Consider the following 21033-nt stretch of genomic DNA (forward strand, 5'->3'; position numbering starts at 1 on the left):
ATACAGCACGAATAAATATTAACCAAATGATGGATATGAAATGTTCGATGCATCATATGCACATAACATTTAACGCCAATGTCAACGAATGGTGTATATTCACCGATACATGTTGCATAGCATCTATACATAAAACATGAAAATAACAGGACGTATACGACATGGCCATCTCTAAACTATACAACTCTAAGCACACATTTCATCTCCATATTTACACTGTATTCACATGACATTAAAAAGAATGTGTTCAGGTTGGTTTGGGAGATAAAATGAATAGTTTCGTACATAAACATCGTTCAAATATCAGCCTCGCGTACACTTGAATAATTGCTTTAATATTTACACTGGAAAATATTTTTATTGCAAATGTTAAAATCATGTATTTAGTTAGAGTTTAATGACATCTGAATTATATTGACAATTTATTTTAAAAAACCCATTCATTTCCTTATATTACCCCATAATGTGAAAACATATCCCCGAAAATTCCTCTCATCATTTAAGATTATGTGGTTTGGTTTATTGGAGCTTGTTTTGTTTCGCATTGTGACTAGGAAAATTTAAATGAAACAGTCTGCGAAATATTGCTTCGAATACATCCTCCAAGCCTGTACTTATTCCCAACTCCATGGGAAGCGACATTGCTAGTTTATTGACGTCACTGTTAGCAACATCGGCATGTAAGAAATATGTCATGTACTACTAGTCAGAACCTACAAAAATATACATGCTCCTTTAGTATTGATCAGCAGTACATATGCATCTCTAAATACAACCAACAGAGTGAAAATACATTCAATATATGATATGTTTGCAAGAAAAATAATATTTATAACAGAAAAATTGCATTGTAATTATCTAGAACATATGACACTTTGGCACAATCTTAATATCTGCTACAGAAATACAAACTCCAGTTGAAGAATACATTCGTGTTGACTCATAAACAACGACACACATTATTTATAGTACCGTAGTGAGTACTTTAGTGGGTATTGTAACGGTCTTGATGTTCTTTGGTTCATGGGGCATCGGGTAGCTTAGTGGTTAAAGCGTTCGCTCGTCACGCCGAAGACCCGAGTTCGATTTCCGACATGGGTACAATGTGTGAAGCCCATTTCTGGTGTCCCTTGCCGTGATATTGTTGGAATATTGCTGAAAGCGGCGTAAAACCATACTCACTCGCTTAGGTTCATGTCTGTGTTCTTGTGGCGTACGGCGTCGTCATACTAGTATGCAGCAGCCATCAGTGATCATCAAAATTTGAAACCCTTTCTACAGTATGCCACATTACTCCAATCTGGCATTCATTTGTAACCCTGGTAATTCTATCAAGCTGAAGACATGTTTTCTTGGTGGAATTGTCGTCTGCATTTTATCATTTGAGAGTCTCAAGCTGGCATCACAACGATCAGTAATATACTCTAAGACGTTTACTGATAACGCGTTTACTATAGATACATGTCAAAACAGTGGTTCTATCCTTGACTTACCCATAACCACCCCTGACCTTTCTCTGAAGCATCAACGTCTGTGTTATATATTTGTACATCTTTGATATATAGACACAGGTATACATAAATACATTCTCCATGAAGCTTCGTGGTGAAAATTTTGTACCACACACTGATTTCACGGAAACTCATCTTTAACGCTCCTTCACATATCACAATTCATCTCCCGTTTGTTACCACGTCAAGGTGGCATTAGCAAAGAATGGTCAACTGAGTGTCTGTTCATCACCCATATGTCTCATATGCACTCGGATGCTTACATTTTGTTTTGGAAACCTAAGTTTACATAAGGTGATGATGTCTCATTTTCATATATCTGTCCCTCATCGTGTTCCCAACTACCGCCACCAGTCGAGGGAGCGTTGATGTAGATCTCCTCGGATGTCTCTTCTGGCGGTGGATGGACCTGTGCAGTTTCTTGGTCTTTTGCTTTCAGACTCTTCTTCTTCTTCTTCTTCTTCTGCTTCTTTGATGGCTGGACACCTCTTGGAGGCCCTGGAGCTGTTGGTAGCTGCTGGAGCTCTTGTTGCTCCTGGACTTGGGCCTGGGCCATCTGATTCAATTTGATGGTAGCTTGGTTGGCGTATGTGCTTTCATGCTCTTCCGGCACAATCACCTGGAGGCAAAGAACACGCGCGTTAGTGAGCGGATGTGGGCGGATGCTGCATTTTGGGTGTGGGTGTGGTGTGGTGTGGTGTGGTGTGGTGTGGTGAGTTGTGTTGTGTTGTGTTGTGTTGTGTTGTGTTGTGGTGTGTTGTGTTGTGTTGTGTTGTGTTGTGTTGTGGTGTGGTGTGGTGTAGTGTTGGTGTGGTGTTGGTGTTGGTAGTGGTGTTGGTGTTGGTGTGGTGTGGTGTGGTGTGGTGTGGTGTGGTGTGATGTGGTGTGGTGTGGTGTGGTGTGGTGTGGTGTGGTGTGGGTGTGGGTGTTGATGTGTGGGTATGGGTGTTGTTGTTGTTGGTGGTGTGGTGTGTGGTCTGGGTGTGGTGTGGTGTAGTGTTGGTGTGGTGTTGGTGTTGGTATTGGTGTTGGTGTTGGTGTGGTGTGGTGTGGTGTGGTGTGGTGTGGTGTGGTGTGGTGTGGTGTGGGTGTGGGTGTGGGTGTGGTGTGGTGTGGGTGTGGGTGTGGTGTGGTGTGGTGTGGTGTGGTGTTGGTGTGGTGTGTGGTCTGGGTGTGGTGTGGTGTAGTGTTGGTGTGGTGTTGGTGTTGGTATTGGTGTTGGTGTGGTGTGGTCTGGGTGTGATGTGGTGTGGTGATGGTGTGGTGTGTGGTCTGGGTGTGGTGTGGTGTAGTGTTGGTGTGGTGTTGGTATTGGTGTGGTGTGGTGTGGTGTGGTGTGGTGTGGTGTGGTGTGGTGTGGTGTGGTGTGGTGTGGTGTGGTGTGGTGTGGTGTGGTGTGGTGTGGGTGTGGGTGTTGTTGTTGTTGGTGGTGTGGTGTTGGTGTGGGGTGGTGTGGTGTGGTGTGGTGTTGGTATTGGTGTTGGTGTGGTGTGGTCTGGGTGTGGTGGTCTGTTGGTGTGGTGTGGTGTGGTCTGGGTGTGGTGTGGTATTGGTATTGGTATTGGTGTTGGTGTGGGTGTGGGTGTGGGTGTGGGTGTGTTTGTGTTTGTGTTTGTGTTTGTGGTGTGTGTGTGTGTGTGTGTGTGTGTGTGTGTGTGTGTGTGTGTGTGTGTGTGTGTGTGTGTGTGTGTGTGTGGCGTTGTGTGGTGTGGGCATGAAAGTGGAAGTTTTAAGCATTGTGGCGTTTATATGGTTGTGTGTGTTTGTGTGGGTATCAGGGGGGGGGGGGGGAAGTTAGTGTTGGTGTTGGTTTGGGTATATCTAATGGATTATTGCCTACGCTAGAGAGTGCAAACACTAGCTGGTTGTAACAGTTTTGATTACATACAGGCTGCCGGGATACAGCAGGAATATTGCTGGCTGCGGAGTAAAGCGACATTCCCCAACTCATCCACTCACTTACCTGCTTGGGCTGGGTTGGGTCTCTAGTATATCGCAGCACATTGTCCTGTCCCCGCTGGATCAGGGTGGGCATGTCCTTCAACTTCGCCCCCAGGTTCTCGTAATCAGGGGACATGTGCAAATTGTGTTCTCCTTCCGAAACCCCCGACTCCACGCCTGACGACGGGCCTGGTGTCTGCAAAGTAAAATGTTGTCGTAGACAAAACAGTACCAAGGGCTCCGTTCTACTTCTTATCACTCTGGCAAACTTGTAGAACCAGGGATAGGGTTATTTACGTTTAGTTCTGTACTGTTTAATAAACGTAATGATTAAATGATACTTTAAACTTGGATTGTAACTTGACATTTGATATTCTGGATGGGGTCAGGGATGGCTTGCGGTAGGGGTGTGAGGTGTGGGCGTGTTTGGGTTTCTGATATTTCCTAGCCCGTTGATCTGTCCTTTTCGGATCTGTATGATATAGTATAGTACACACCACACAGTGCATCACTATTGAAGAGGAAGATGTGTGTGTGTAAGGATTTAAATCGAGACAATACTTGAACCATACAATTTTGCCTCGGGTTTTACACAAAACAATTATTCACTGGGTTTGCTGGGCACCCTGAACGGAAATGTGTTGTAGGAGCTGAGATAAAACTACAAATCCAAATTCTGTTTACTCATTTCTGTCACATCAATCATGTTTATTCAATGCTGTCGTATCAGCCATGTTTACTCAGTTATGTCACATCAATCATGTTTACTTGCAGTTGTTATGTCAGTCATGTTTACTTGTATCTGGGGGCACGGGTGGCTTAGTCGTCTAAGGCGCCGCGATTCGCTGTGCAGAGTTGCGTCCCTTGGGCACGCAAGAAACCTATGATTTTGTACATACATAATGTTTTTTTGTTTCGAAGTGAATTGACTTTGTATTTTATAAAATATGTTCTGTAACTCCGTTGTATATGGGCCTGTGGCCTTTCATACAATAAAGACTTGAATTGAATTGAATCCGGTGCGCCCCGATTATGTTTCTAGGTTTGTCAGCACCATACCAGTGCTCGTGGGTTTCACCGAAGTAGTAAAAGTCTGAGACCTCCATCACTTCGGGCTTTCCTCCCACATTAAACTGACATGCCGCTATATAACTGGAATAGTGTTAAAAGCGGCGGTAAACCAAACTCACGCACTCACTCATTACTTGAATCTGTCACGTCAGTCATGTTTACTTGTATCTGTCACATCAGTCATGTTTACTTGTATCTGTCACATCAGTCATGTTTACTTGTATCTGTCACATCAGTCATGTTTACTTGTATCTGTCACATCAGTCATGTTTACTTGTATCTATCACATCAGTCATGTTTACTTGTATCTGTCACATCAGTCATGTTTACTTGTATCTGTCACATCAGTCATATTTACTTGTATCTACCACATCAGTCATGTTTACTTGTATCTGTCACATCAGTCATGTTTACTTGTATCTGTCACATCAGTCATGTTTACTTGAATCTGTCACATCAGTCATGTTTACTTGTATCTGTCACATCAGTCATGTTTACTTGTATCTGTCACATCAGTCATATTTACTTGTATCTGTCACATCAGTCATGTTTACTTGTATCTGTCACATCAGTCATGTTTACTTGAATCTGTCACATCAGTCATGTTTACTTGTATCTATCGCATCAGTCATGTTTACTTGTATCTGTCACATCAGTCATGTTTACTTGTATCTGTCACATCAGTCATGTTTACTTGTATCTGTCACATCAGTCATGTTTACTTGAATCTATCCCATCAGTCATGTTTACTTGTATCTGTCAAATCAGTCATGTTTACTTGTATCTGTCACATCAGTCATGTTAACTTGTATCTGTCACATCAGTCATATTTACTTGTATCTACCACATCAGTCATGTTTACTTGTATCTGTCACATCAGTCATGTTTACTTGTATCTGTCACATCAGTCATGTTTACTTGAATCTGTCACATCAGTCATGTTTACTTGTATCTGTCACATCAGTCATGTTTACTTGTATCTACCACATCAGTCATGTTTACTTGTATCTGTCACATCAGTCATGTTTACTTGTATCTGTCACATCAGTCATGTTTACTTGTATCTGTCACATCAGTCATGTTTACTTACAACTGGGTTGTCATCTACTGTTGGGCTTTGTGCTGGATCTTGGCGTTTTCTGCGACACACACAAGCGATGACAACGACAGCGACGACAATCAGCACCACGCCTCCGACAACACCTCCTGCCACGGCCGCCACTGGGAATTGTACTGAAGCGCTGGAGGCAACGCACTCGCCATTCATCAGCGAGAAATTGTCCTCACATGTGAAACACACAGTGTCGCTGCAGTTACTGCAGTTGTCTTTGCACCTTCTGCAGTAAACTGTTGGTGTCGAAGAAGATGACGTTCCCCCGTTGTCATTGGTGCTGGAGGCCTCCGATGTTGCAGCGTCTGTCGAAGTGTCATTACTGGAATCTGTTGAAGTGTCAATACTGGACTCTGTAGAAGTGTCATTACTGGAGTCTGTAGAAGTGTCGTTACTTGAGTCGGTTGAGTTGAAGGTGTCGTCGTCGTCGTCGTCGGGTAGTGTCGTACTGGGCACCGACGTTGCGGAACTCGATGTGTCACATTGTGATACCATGAAATACCCGCTTGGACACCGAGAGTACTTTGAACAACATGTATGCGTTTTGTTCTTGTCACACTGTTGTGCTTGTGCAGATGGCGTCTGAAAACACAAGTTAAGGATTAGTGTCACGTATGATTACTGATGTACATCCTAGCCGGTGTAAACTGGTCCCTGAAGATGTACTGAGTGATAAAAAGTAACTATGATCATATCAACTCACTGGTAACTGAAATATATATCAATAACATTAGAATGCTAAGTCGCACCTCAAATTTTCTTTTTCTTTCAAACTGATGTAAATGTACATATATCTAATGGAAAATGCACTTCGTTACATTTTGTATTAGAAAACTAAAGTGTTTTGACAGAATTTGAATGAGAGAGAGAGAGAGAGAGAGAGAGAGAGAGAGAGAGAGAGAGAGAGAGAGAATGTGTGTGTGTGTGTATGTGTGTGTGAGTTGGGTTTTGCGGCAGTTTGAACATCATTTCAGTGTCAGCCTGATGTTTGAAGGAATCCCGAAGTAAATCAGGTCTTACGTTTACCACTTTGGTGAAACCCACGATCGCGGTTATGACAAGCAGACCAATGAAAATAATCCTGGAATCGAGACAACGGTCAGCCCATCCTGGCAAAAGAGAAGAGACGCAACTCTGCAGGCAGCCTGCGCCGATGGGAAGTGGCGAAAAATGTTCCTTCCCTAACATTAATGTGAAACATATTTGTGTAATTCTTGGATATTTTTTTGTGTACTTTGGTTAAACAATAACGTTTCATTTACGTCATGGGTAGAATAAAGTTAATAAAGCAATATATGTGTCGCCAGCATCGTACTGCGATATACACTCTGAAACAACTATCTTTGTTGGGAGGCAGGAGTTTAACTGTTTATAACGCCGTTATGACGCAACAACCCCGACTACCGGTGACAAATGGTGATAAATATATGTACAAATCAGTGCCAAGATATGTTTTGTGCGTATTTACACCCATGTAAACGTTCTCATTGGGTAGTATGTTCGCTTTTGGATATTCAATACAGTTTTGTTCCCTTGGTTACAATCTATTTGACATTTTAAACCAGTTACGGCTCCAGATAGGTTTTTACTCCATTGATCAATGTTATCCTTCACACTGGTATCACACTCACTTTCCTTCAGTATTCAATACATTTCTACTCCTTGGGTCCGTCCACATAGGTATTTAAGAACTTATGAATAGATCATTTTAAGAATAATTCTGCTAACAATGTTGTTTCAGGTGCCTCCCTATTTCATCACTGCGGTAGAGTTCATGTATGTGATGTCGACATTCGATGAGGACCTAAATATATCTAAGGAAATGCAGACTCGCAAAATGAATGCCACATTACGCTGAGATCTGTTATGTACGGTGGCCCATAAGGGACATGGAGTCTGTTTTTCAATATTTTGATGTTAACTTACTTTTATCTTAACCTTTTGCAAATTAACACAATCTGCCATACAAATATGTGATAAATCATGTATAAAAAACATCCGAAAACATAGAAAATGTACTTTTAAGTAGCTTTTGAGCCGCTGAAATGTGAAGTGAAAATGTCAAAAACTAAAATGGAAATGTCAAAAACCAAAACGAAAAGGTCAAAAACTAAAATGAAAATGTCCAAAACACAAAACGAAAATGTCCAAAACTAAAATGAATACACAGAAAACTATTTCCACCGCGGTGTAAATATTATCACCGCGGTATAAATAGTTTTCACCTCGGTGTAAATATTATCACCTTGGTGTAAATATTATCACCGCGGTGGAAATAGTTTTCACCGCGGTGGAAATATTATCACCGCGGTGTAAATAGTTTTCACCTCGGTGTAAATATTATCACCTTGGAGTAAATATTATCACCGCGGTGGAAATAGTTTTCACCGCGGTGGAAATAGTTTTCACCTCGGTGGAAATAGTTTTCTGTATTTTCATTTTAGTTTTTGACATTTTCGTTTTGTGTTTTTGACATTTTCATTTTAGTTTTTGACATTTTCGTTTCGTTTTTCAGCGATTCAATATCTTCTTTACACATGATTTATCACATATTTGTAAGACAAATCGTGTTAATTTGCAAAAGGTAAATGTAAGTGAAATATCAAAATATGGAAAAACAGACTCCGTGTCCCTTATGGGCCACCGTAGTTATGCAATTGGGATTTTACAATGTTGTCATGCGTATTTATAACTCAAATCCGAATTTTATTTTCATATTTAACGCATATACGCACGTTATCTGGAACTGCTACATATCATTGCTACATATCATTGATTCTAAATACATTATCTTTACCACTACGTTATGTCCAAACGCGACTCGTAGCTGAAATCACTAAGACACCACGTGATTTATTTCCGGAATAATATAATTAAGTCGATATTGTCAAAGTAGAACCGGATGACGCAAGGAGGCATTGTTGACAATGTGTTATCACTCTATTTGGATGAGGATGTAGTCACATAAAGTTGAAAAAGAGTTTGAAACAATTGAATATGAAATATTGTACTGGAGGGCGAACTTAGTAAAATAAACGACAATCTGTAAGGTTCAACGTTTAACACACATCTTAAACGTATTCACACAGGTCGCACACATTTTTTTTCAAAGCAGCTTAAACAAATTCATTTCATGTGTTAAAGCAAAAAGCATGTTACGTATAAGGGTATGTCGTTTCAGGAGTGTTTGAATAACGTTTAAGCTATTTTGCATGCTTCGGTAGTTGTATTTCGACATTCCTAAGTGCACTACACATGTGTTAAAGCGTTGAACAATAAGTAGATAGCTATGGTGTCTTTGAATACTCGATGAGGGCGGTTTATTATGAAATCATAGCCCCAAACATGAATGTTATCTTTTCTCTTAGAAGATGAATGGCCACAATCTATGTCCGCAATTTACTGTGCACAGTTGTTGCTCAGGCACGCCATGAAACCTGTGATTGCGGGTTCAAATTACAGATTGTTCCCGATTATATTTCGTCGTTTGTCAACACCATATGATATCATTGTTAATATTTATTATGACAGGGCTATTAAACAGAACGTTATACTGATAACGATGAGGACATTGATATAACTGATATTGTCTTTGATACTGAAACTAGACTTGACTAGGATAGGTCTCACGTTGTAAGGGCCAACTAATGGCTATCGGGTTCTTCTGTCGTTTGACCTGCTTGATTGCGCGACAACGGTGTAAGTTGATTCAATTTGCTATAAATCACTGGTTTGTCTGGTCCAGAATAGTTTTTTAAGGCCGACGGGATATTTTGTTATATCAATAAATGCGACCAATATTTAGTATTAAAGCTCTTTGACACTGACACTGATACTACATTGAACTACTGATATTTTTTTATCATTTATATTTTCTGTATCATTTGTATTACATATACACAGAGGATAATATGAAATACAAGGTTTTCTCATCAAGGGACAACGAAATCTATTTTTTTAGGTCAAACAGGTCAGCGTTAGAAATTGGCACTTGTCCCATAGTCCTTGCCAAAGTGCCAATAGTAAAGGTATCATAAGGACTAGAAATTTGGCATTATTAAGGGTTTAGCTATATGTTAAGGACTAGTAGGCTTAAACTGTTAGTTTCTATTGCTGCATGTATATATGTTGTTCTACAAAATATTCTATATACTGTGTATTTTCAGAGTGATAATGATGGTGCTACTTTGGACTCCATGGTGTCATTTAGACAAACTGAAACAGTTCTTAATTTTTCAGATCACTAAATGCATGATACAATTAGTTACACTTACATCTATTTCAAGAACATTGTACATGGAAAGTTACTTATTAAAATATCATGACACTTCGACTATTCTTGTCGTAAGAGGCAACTAACGGGATCGGGTGATCAGACTAGGTGACTTGGTTGATGCATGTCATCGTATCCCAATTGCGTAGATCGGTGTTCATGATGTCAATCACTGGATTGTCTGGTCCAGATTCGATTATTTACAAACCGCCGTCATATAGCTTGAATAGTGCTATGTGTGGCATTGAACAACAGACAAACAAACTTCTATAAAATATGGGAGCCCCTGTTGGATTTGCGGGAATGTTGACGCTTTATGTTGAGTTCAAAATTATATTTTAGGGATATTAGTGATGACAATAACTCCAATAATAACATATTTATTGATAAAGGAATATCTTCATCAGAATTTGCAAGAAACAAAACTCGGGAAAAGAAATCGGGAATGCCACTAAACGTAATATTAACCATGAACGGCAATTAAGGCATGACGTGGCATGTCTGGATTGGGCAGTGAGACGTTCCTGTCACAGGATGTGAGTCAATATTATTGATGGGTCTGTTCGTGGAGAAATGAATGCACAATCGGAAGCAATGACCTGTCAGAGCAGGGACAGAGTGTTATGGACTTCCTTCAATTGTTCAATTCCTAATATGGGTAGAACCATGACATCAGCAGGCGAAGTAGACTTTGCTCTCAAGGCAAACACTCCTTGTTGAACGGGATTCATAAGTAGATTGCAGGAAGTATTAATCGCCGAGAAAAGCTAAAACGCTGCAAATTCTTCGTACCATTGTATGCCTTCAGATTTCATTATCATTCATGAATTGGTTAATGGTTAATTTGTCATGCTAACAAGTAGATATTAATAACGACACTTCTTAATAAGTCGTCTTTATATTTTAAGATAACAAAAGCTGCGATAAAATCCTTTATACGCGTTTGCACTAAAGATATATTGTACGCTGACGTCATGCACGTGCACACTTATATCATTGGTTAATGAGAAGCACGTGCACCATAATGGCAAGATCATGTGCTGATGACATTCACGTGCTCACTAATGACAAGCTCAAAGGCCGATCACAAGCACATGCAATACAATAAGAATATTATGCATTGGTGGCAAGCACGTGCACATTAATGACAATATCATTACACCAATGTCAAGCACGTGCACACTAATGACAACCACATATGCTGATAACAAGCACATGCAACATAATGAGAAGATCATGTGCTGATAATATGCACGTGCACACTAATGACAAGATCAATCGTCATGTGCACACAAATGACAAGATCATACGCTGACGACATGTAGTCGTGAACGACATTATCACACGCTCATGACAAGCACGTGTACTATAATAAAAAAGTTGATATGCTGGTGGCATGCACGTGCACTATAATGACAAGATCATACGATGATAGTAAGCACGTGCACAATAATGACAACATTATATACTGATGACATGTACGTGCACACTAATGACAAGATCATACGCTGACGACATACAGTTGTAAACAAATAAAAGAAGATCATAATTAAGTCGACGGCATTAAGATACGCGCTAATATAATATGGCGATTACACCTGAACAAGATTATCTGCTGACGGCATTATGGTACGCGCTAATATAATATGGCGATTACACTTGAACAAGATCATCTGCTGACGGCATTAAGATACTCGCTAATATAATATGGCGATTACACCTGAACAAGATCATCTGCTGACGGCATTAAGATACTCGCTAATATAATATGGCGATTACACCTGAACAAGATCATCTGCTGACGGCATTATGGTACTCGCTAATATAATAAGGCGATTACACCTGAACAAGATCATCTGCTGACGGCATTAAGATATTCGCTAATATAATATGGCGATTACACCTGAACAAGATCATCTGCTGACGGCATTATGGTACTCGCTAATATAATATGGCGATTACACCTGAACAAGATCATCTGCTGACGGCATTATGGTACTCGCTAATATAATATGGCGATTACACCTGAACAAGATCATCTGCTGACGGCATTATGATACTCGCTAATATAATATGGCGATTACACCTGAACAAGATCATCTGCTGACGGCATTATGGTACTCGCTAATATAATATGGCGATTACACCTGAACAAGATCATCTGCTGACGGCATTATGGTACTCGCTAATATAATATAGTGATTACACCTGAACAAGATCATCTGCTGACGGCATTATGATACTCGCTAATATAATATGGCGATTACACCTGAACAAGATCATCTGCTGACGGCATTATGGTACTCGCTAATATAATATGGCGATTACACCTGAACAAGATCATCTGCTGACGGCATTATGGTACTCGCTAATATAATATGGCGATTACACCTGAACAAGATCATCTGCTGACGGCATTATGATACTCGCTAATATAATATGGCGATTACACCTGAACAAGATCATCTGCTGACGGCATTATGGTACTCGCTAATATAATATGGCGATTACACCTGAACAAGATCATCTGCTGACGGCATTAAGATACTCGCTAATATAATATGGCGATTACACCTGAACAAGATCATCTGCTGACGGCATTATGGTACTCGCTAATATAATATGGCGATTACACCTGAACAAGATCATCTGCTGACGGCATTATGGTACTCGCTAATATAATATGGCGATTACACCTGAACAAGATCATCTGCTGACGGCATTAAGATACGCGCTAATATAATGGCGATTACACCTGAACAAGATCATCTGCTGACGGCATTATGGTACTCGCTAATATAATATGGCGATTACACCTGAACAAGATCATCTGCTGACGGCATTATGGTACTCGCTAATATAATATGGCGATTACACCTGAACAAGATCATCTGCTGACGGCATTATGGTACTCGCTAATATAATATGGCGATTACACCTGAACAAGATCATCTGCTGACGGCATTATGGTACTCGCTAATATAATATGGCGATTACACCTGAACAAGATCATCTGCTGACGGCATTATGGTACTCGCTTATATAATATGGCGATTACACCTGAACAAGATCATCTGCTGACGGCATTATGGTACTCGCTAATATAATATGGCGATTACACCTGAACAAGATCATCTGCTGACGGCATTAAGATACGCGCTAATATAATATGGCGATGACACCTGAACAAGATCATCTGCTGACGGCATTATGGTACTCGCTAATATAATATGGCGATTACACCTGAACAAGATCATCTGCTGACGGCATTATGGTACTCGCTAATATAATATGGCGATTACACTTGAACAAGATCATCTGCTGACGGCATTAACACACGCGCTAATATAATATGGCGATTACACCTGAACAAGATCATCTGCTGACGGCATTAAGATACGCGCTAATATAATATGGCGATTACACCTGAACAAGATCATCTGCTGACGGCATTATGGTACGCGCTAATATAATATGGCGATTACACCTGAACAAGATCATCTGCTGACGGCATTAAGATACGCGCTAATGTAATATGGCGATTACACCTGAACAAGATTATCTGCCGACGGCATTATGGTACTCGCTAATATAATATGGCGATGACACCTGAACAAGATCATCTGCTGACGGCATTAAGATACGCGCTAATATAATATGGCGATTACACCTGAACAAGATCATCTGCTGACGGCATTATGGTACTCGCTAATATAATATGGCGATTACACCTGAACAAGATCATCTGCTGACGGCATTAAGATACGCGCTAATATAATATGGCGATTACACCTGAACAAGATCATCTGCTGACGGCATTAAGATACTCGCTAATATAATATGGCGATTACACCTGAACAAGATCATCTGCTGACGGCATTATGGTACTCGCTAATATAATATGGCGATTACACCTGAACAAGATCATCTGCTGACGGCATTAAGATACGCGCTAATATAATATGGCGATGACACCTGCACAAGATCATCTGCTGACGGCATTAAGATACTTGCTAATATAATATGGCGATGACACCTGCACAAGATCATCTGCTGACGGCATTAAGATACTTGCTAATCAGAACCAAGGTACATCAACAATGTTTCTCCGCCTCTACGTTTCTAAGCCACTAAAACCGTATGATAAAAAGTGCAACTGCAATCAACACAACACATACAAACTAATACATTAACATGCACAAAAGCAACCAAACATTAACAAGAACGTGAATAACAAAGCAAATGAATAATTCCCCGACTCATCCCTACTATTTTTTTAACTAATCTGTATGACTTGGACTTTGGACCTTTCAGATACGATACCCCGATCTATCCATCTCCAGCAGGATTCCGAGGCCGACCTTTCAATCATTCCCGCAGTCAATAGCATTCCTAGATAAACACTTCTCTCAGGTATTTATACTATCTACTTAATGCGTCACGGAATTTCATAAACAACTATTTCTGCACTGGAATTTTATTGACCAATGTTTATGGTATATGTTGAAAGGAATGAGATTAACACATACTTATCTATCATGTTTCAGAGATATGTTTGCAGTCCTCTTTAACGCATAGCCACACGCTCTGTTCTCACTTATATGATGTAAAGTAGCTATTCGATGCATCTGTATTTACGTCTTACCGAACTAGGCTGGAATTTCTGGGTTCGATCGTAGCGCCACCGGTGGCTATTACGAGTTATGTCCCTTCTATGTCCCTCCTATTGACCAATCAGATTCTACCTCTCATTTCACTTGCATTTGCTTAAAAAATGGCGGCGCCCGAGCAAGACGATAAGATCAACAATCAAGATCTATATTGCAATAAAACGGGTCATCATAAGTGCATCAAATCACGTGATTAGAAACATGAAATGATTTGGAAAATATCTGTTGACGTCGTTTTGGTGATACATATGCTTTACAAATCCTGCAATCGACCGAAATCTGCTGGGCAATTTTCATTGGACGATGCACAGATTCGTCAGTCAAAACCATAACCCCATATTTCCAGTCTAGTTCGACAAGGGTGGGAACTGGGCTTTTCTGGTCAGTGAACTTCCTTGCCTCCGGAAGATGCTGTATGTGTTCCGGGTCATGGATGGCACAGTTGTCTAATGTCTTAACCAGAATAACGAAAAACATTCTGAAATTTTTTGATTTTTTTTATGCTTTAGACGTTTGAAAATAATACATTGTTTTAAAGTGTAAAAATCAGGCTCATATATAAAAAAATATGTATGTGATTCAGGTGAAGCTGAAAACATCTAATCGAGATACAAAATACCTGGGCCCCTATCGGAATATCAAATAGTCGGTCCCTTTAATCCCACTGACTACAATTATGTTGCCTATAACGTTATTCAATGTACACACGACATTGAAATCCACGCACCGCGATGTGCTTCTATTCGTTACCTTATATCTTTGTAGATATGTTGTAGGCATTGGCATTGTTTTAGTATGAATAATGTTCTTTTTAACATCTCCTGATATTTTGTTCAAGATATCTTAACTAACGTCAAATAAATGTGTTTTCACGTTCACCTGTCTAACCGCATTCATTAACGCGCACCATCAATTATACTGTCAACTTGTGAGCACATGGTTTGTTTGTTTGCTTGTCTGTTCGTTTAATGCCGCACTCAGCAATAGTCCAGTTATATGAGGACGGTCTGTAAATAATCGAGTCTGGAGTAGACAATTCAGTGATTGACATCATGAGCATCGATCGACGCTGTTGGGATACGATGACATGCATCAACCATGTGAGCGGGCCTGACCACCCGATCCCGTTGGTTGCCTATTACGACAAGCATAGTCGCCATCGTGTGCACTTGATATTTTTTAGGCGCCACAATGTATTGTGATCTAGACACACATGTCATCCATTGTAATTTATACTGTTTTTGGCGGAAATGGATAAAAATATCGCAATGATTCTGCCACAATTGTACAAAGGGTATTATTCGGGGTTTTACTTCCCCAATCAAATTCAATTCAAAATGTCTTTTTTATTAAACTTGGAAATGATATCGTATTTCATTAGCCAATACTCAAAGTTGGATCCGTTGACTGCAATGATTATTGTGACTGGTGAGTGAGTGAGTGAGTGAGTGATCATGAGTGAGTGAGTGGGGTCAACGCCGCTTTTAACAGCATTCCAGTTATATCAAGGCCTGTCAGCTTAATGTGCAGGTCTCAGACGTTTACCACTTCGGTGAAACCCACAAACACTGTTATGGTGCTGACAAACCTAAAAGCATAATCGGGACAAACCGGAATTCAAACCCACAATCACAGGTTTCTGGCGGACCCGAGGGACGCAACTCTTTACAGCGAAGACACCTCAGACAACTGGGCCACCGTACTGTCATTTGCGCATGTCGCAGGAAACATGTATACACCATGTTCTAGATGTCATACATAATTTTTCATTTTCAAAATCTATACATATCATTTCAAACTTGAAACATTGTTAAATTACCAAATTAACCAATATTTCAGAATACTGTATGCAATTCACGAATGATATATCACCTGTCTGATGGTTATGTAATCTCAGTGAAGCCAGTTTGATAGCGTTGTAATGTGATCGTTGTGAACACAGCGTCATAAATAGCTATACAAGGAAACCGGCTATATATATGTGTCACCCAGTAAGGCCTTCTCATTCTTTAAAAAGAACATGGTGATACAATTATGACTGTTATTGACATTGATGTTCAGACCTCACACATTTGGATTTTCCGCCACTTGGCCTACACGGAAATATATCAAGGCTGATATATTATTCAGATTCACAGTGAGTGAGTCCTGGATAACGCCGCTTTCAGCTATATTCCAGCAATATCACGGCGGGGGACACCAGAAATGGGCTTCAACATTGTACCCATGTCGGGAATCGAACCCGGGACTTCGGCGTGACGAGCGAACGCTTTAACCACTAGTCTACCCGACCGCCCCTTCTTGACATAAGAGATGCGGTATGATCACTTTATCAAGAATCGAAATTATGACTACACTGAAGAATTATTTATTGACTAATACCACGAAGATACCAGATTTTCACTGAATATTTGGACTGACACAGCTTCTGCCATTATTCTAGAGTCGAGAAGTGCCCATCTAGGAAAGGAACCCGGACTCCTGAGCGACGAGTGAACGTAGGTCTATTTCAAAAGGGGGGGGGGGGGGGGGGGGCGGAGTGCTGCATTAATGACATAGGCTGGATATAATATTAGGGACTGGCATGAAAATATTACCCATGGCCAGCGTCAGAGGGGGGTCGACAAAATTCATCACAACGCTATAGGGGGGAATGAATAATGACACGGTTGTATTTTTCCAAATGAAAAGAATTATAAATTTGAAAATTATTTAGGGAATTGTCATTTATTTTAGGTGGGAGGATGAAAAAATGTTACTTCTAATGGAGAGTCAGTAACATATGAGACAGTCCTACGACCAATCTCACCATCCCTACCCCCTCCCACCCTCACCACACACACAGGATAAATGAGCTGACTCTGAGGAAAGTGTTGTGCTGTTGTGCCAACGTCGTGTCCAACAACCATGTAATGAAGATACCATACGCATTTTCAACTTGTTTATCCAGAGACTATATACCGGTATATGGTCTCTGGTTTATCTAACACACAAAAGTTTCAGTTTCAAAGACACGGGTTGAATAACGCTGGGTATGTCAGTGTAGCCGCGTCGGCGACTAATATAGAACGCGGCCAAACATACCAACGCACGCACACACACAGGACAGACACACCGCTGTACAAATAATAAAACAAAACATAGACATGTAATATGAAACATAACAAGCAAACCGTACGATCAACCTACAACACAGTCTTCATCGTCGAAGAAAACCAAACCTGTCAACAGGCTAAACAATGGCGCTCGGTCCCAATCGTACCCACTCCCCCTTACCTGTAAAACTGACACCACCATTGCCACTGCCAACACTTTGAAAAGTTTACTCCTGCAAATTCCCGCCATTCTGTAAGTGTCGTCTCCTCTGCTATGTAACTCGATATTATATCCTCTGCTCTACACCTTCCTCGCTTTCCTTGAATAACATCGTCACGTCAGTACATGCGACATTTTCCAGCAACGACAGAACAGGGAAGTAAATTATTGTATAGTCACGTGGTCTCATATCAACCGACCCGTCGGACCAGGAAGAAGTCTGACTATGACAATACACCTTGATTTGTATGGCGTAGATATACCACGTAGCTGAACGGTCCAACTGGATTTTCCCCAGGATGAATTACTCTCTATATGAATCAGCGCGTGAAGGATGCCATTGACAGATACTAAGTGTCTGATTGTTGTTCAAGTCGTTTTTAAAATCGGGTACATATAAAAACGAAAATCGTTGCTGTGTAATTCAAAATAGGTCCACCACGTAAGAACGAGCCCACAGAGTATGGGTGTAAATTCATCCGATTCGCTATGGTGTCTTTGGGGCAGTCAAAATGTATGTGTGTCAAGGTTAACGCTCTCAAGTTAACCTCTCCTTGTCAAGTGTCAACGTTTAGAGTATGTGTATTTGTTTGTTTGTATGTTGTTTAAAGCCGCACCCAGCAATGCTCCAGCTATATGACGGCGGTCTGTAAATAAGCGAGTCTGGACCAGACAATCCAGTGATTGACATCATGAATATCGATCCACACATTTGGGATACGATGACATGCATCAACCAAGTCAGCGAGCCTGACCACCCGATCCCGTTAGTTGCCTCTTACGACAAGCATAGTCTCCTTTTACAGCAGGCATGGATTGTTGAAGACCTGTTCTACCCCGGATCTTCACGGGCCAATACTTCATTGTGACCATTGTTATACATATTATCATCTATAGTCTAGAAACGTTTGATATAAAAGCGAGAAAAAGCAACAACACATTTCCATAATCATAAGAAATGTACATTGTAAATTTTCGACTATATTATGAGCATGTGTTTCTGATTCACATGGAAAATTATAAAGTTAAAGCATAAAACTAATTTAACCAATTTAATCAAATGTGTGTGTGTGTGTGTGTGTGAGCGTGTGTGTGTGTGTGAGTGAGTGAGTGAGTGAGTGAGTGAGTGTGTGTGTGTGTGTGTGTGTGTGTGTGTGTGTGTGTGTGTGTGTGTGTGTGTGTGAGCGTGTGTGTGTGTGTGTGTGTGTGTGTGTGTGTGTGTGTGTGTGTGTGTGTGCCAGTTTTCCGTTTGGACAGCCCCGTGGGGATTTCGGGTTATAAATAGCTGATAGCAACCTATACTGGTCTAGAGAAGCAACCAAACGGATCAGGTAGACAAGCTCGGTGGCTTGCGTCTCATGGAACTCCGACAGTGGGTCATGTTGCTCGAATAAATCACTGGATTGTCTGGTCCAGACACAATTATTTTCTGTACGCCATCATATAGCTGGACTACAGCTAAGAGCAACGTAAACAAACAAACAAACAAAAAACATGTACAAGCAAACAGTGGTATCTAAATGGAACCATCGGCAAGCCGATCAATTGTGAAAAGCGTATCTAGGCTAAAGACCCGTGAAGAATAGGTCTCCAACAACCCATGCTTGTCGTAAAAAGCTACAATGCTTGTCGTAAGAGGCGACTAACGGGATCGGGTGGTCAGGCTCGCTGACTTGGTTGATGCGTGTTATGGATTCCAACTGTGTGGATCCATGCTCGTGATATCAATCACTGGATTGACTGGTCCAGACTCGCTTATTTACAGACCGTCGTCATATAGCTGGAATATTGCTGATTGTGGCGTAAACCAACAAACAAAAGAATAAAAAAACCTGTTTGTCTGAAAGCTTGAAACAGCACTATTTTTCATGTTGACTGCAATCATAATCAACGACTGACAAGTACCGTGTATAAATGTTACGCGACTTTGTTAACATGGGATAGGTCAGGTGATTACCGGTGGACAAATGGCTAGCGGGCTGTCTGTTGACCAACTATCGTAAGGCTTATGCGTGCAGCCTCCACCACTATCATGGTCATATTGTGAGGCTGGTTGGCGGCTATGTGACGTCATGCTTTGTAATTAGGTGCGACTGGACTATTAGAAATAGGTAAAAACGCACATATTAGCTGGGCGTACCAATATTGAAGCCAATAAAATATTGTTTGAATCTACAATCATGGTATTTAACACAATGTGCATGAGTGAGTATAGTTTTACGCCGCTTTTAGCAATAATCGTGTCTTCAGCCTGACGAGCAAACGCTTTAATCACAAGACTACCTTGCCGCCTCTTAGCATCTTAAAGCATGCTGTACAATTAGTATGAATTCTATGTTTTAGGTCATAGCTTCAAAGACTTTTTTTTCAATCTAACAAAAGTCGCATTAGCAAGCTACAGATACTTGTATGAAATATACATAAATAGATAGTTGTTTTTTATAATATACTATGGGGCTTTCCTTAGGTTATATAACCCAAGATACTTTCAACTGTATTAATGACAATTTTATATGAATACTGCTGACAATCTCAAAACAAATAATCTAAATATTAAAAGATTTTCATCATTCATTCAGTAAATAAAACAAAAAAAACCAAAAACATTTACATAGTCATACGAAATATCAGCCAACAGCAGAGTCCACTGTAAGAATCCTATTATATCATAAGCATGTTATCAATTACTATCGAAACACATGCAAAGGCAAGTAAAGTATTAACTTGAAAAACACGAGAACACATGGTACGAGTCAAAACAGGGAATTGCATCAGATATAAGATTTGTTGCATCTACCATTAAACGTTTTGAAACCCTTGAATATTGAAACCCTGCTCAAACAACTTTTGAGCCAAAGTCGAGCTTTGAAATTTTTGTGAAAAAGAGCATGCTCAGTTGTACCTCGAAAGTTGTGAAAATGTAGACACCAAAGGCTGGAGCTGCTGGAATATTGCCTGACATATAGGGGAAGATGACTCCAGGAAAGTTGAAATCATCCGTCTTATCATACAGTCTTGTGGATAATGTTTGGTCTTATTGACTAAAACATAAACAGGTGAAACGGTTCCACTGGGCTGCGCTACTTCCAGTTCTGGTGGGTACATCAGTGGGTGGGAATTGGCTACTTGACGATTATTGAA

General features: G+C 40.4%; 1 protein-coding gene across 1 annotated transcript; it reads right to left on the reverse strand.

The window, feature by feature from the left end:
* Window positions 1–767: 767 nt before the first annotated feature.
* LOC139477025 (uncharacterized) lies at window positions 768–18179 on the reverse strand. The gene is made up of 4 exons (XM_071259588.1): window positions 17854–18179; window positions 5614–6216; window positions 3475–3648; window positions 768–2130 (listed from the first exon to the last, which is right to left on the reverse strand). The coding sequence occupies exons 1-4, from the start codon at window positions 17920–17922 to the stop codon at window positions 1771–1773; spliced, it is 1206 nt and encodes a 401-aa protein (XP_071115689.1). The 5' UTR covers window positions 17923–18179; the 3' UTR covers window positions 768–1770.
* Window positions 18180–21033: the final 2854 nt, after the last annotated feature.

This window comes from Haliotis cracherodii, unplaced genomic scaffold (genome assembly GCF_022045235.1).
Source record: "Haliotis cracherodii isolate W230 unplaced genomic scaffold, xgHalCrac1.p SCAF_1, whole genome shotgun sequence".
Taxonomy (NCBI): Eukaryota; Metazoa; Mollusca; class Gastropoda; order Lepetellida; family Haliotidae; genus Haliotis; species Haliotis cracherodii.

What these genes read in the sequence shown, in the direction of transcription:
- LOC139477025 (XM_071259588.1), bottom strand. Translation starts at nt 17,922, where the DNA reads ATGGCGGGAATTTGCAGGAGTAAACTTTTCAAAGTGTTGGCAGTGGCA. An exon ending in CAGTAGATGACAACCCAGTT is followed by an intron (nt 3,649 to 5,613) that starts GTAAGTAAACAT and finishes TTTACTTTGCAG; the next exon opens with ACACCAGGCCCGTCGTCAGG. An exon ending in ACCCAACCCAGCCCAAGCAG is followed by an intron (nt 2,131 to 3,474) that starts GTAAGTGAGTGG and finishes CTTTGCCTCCAG; the next exon opens with GTGATTGTGCCGGAAGAGCA.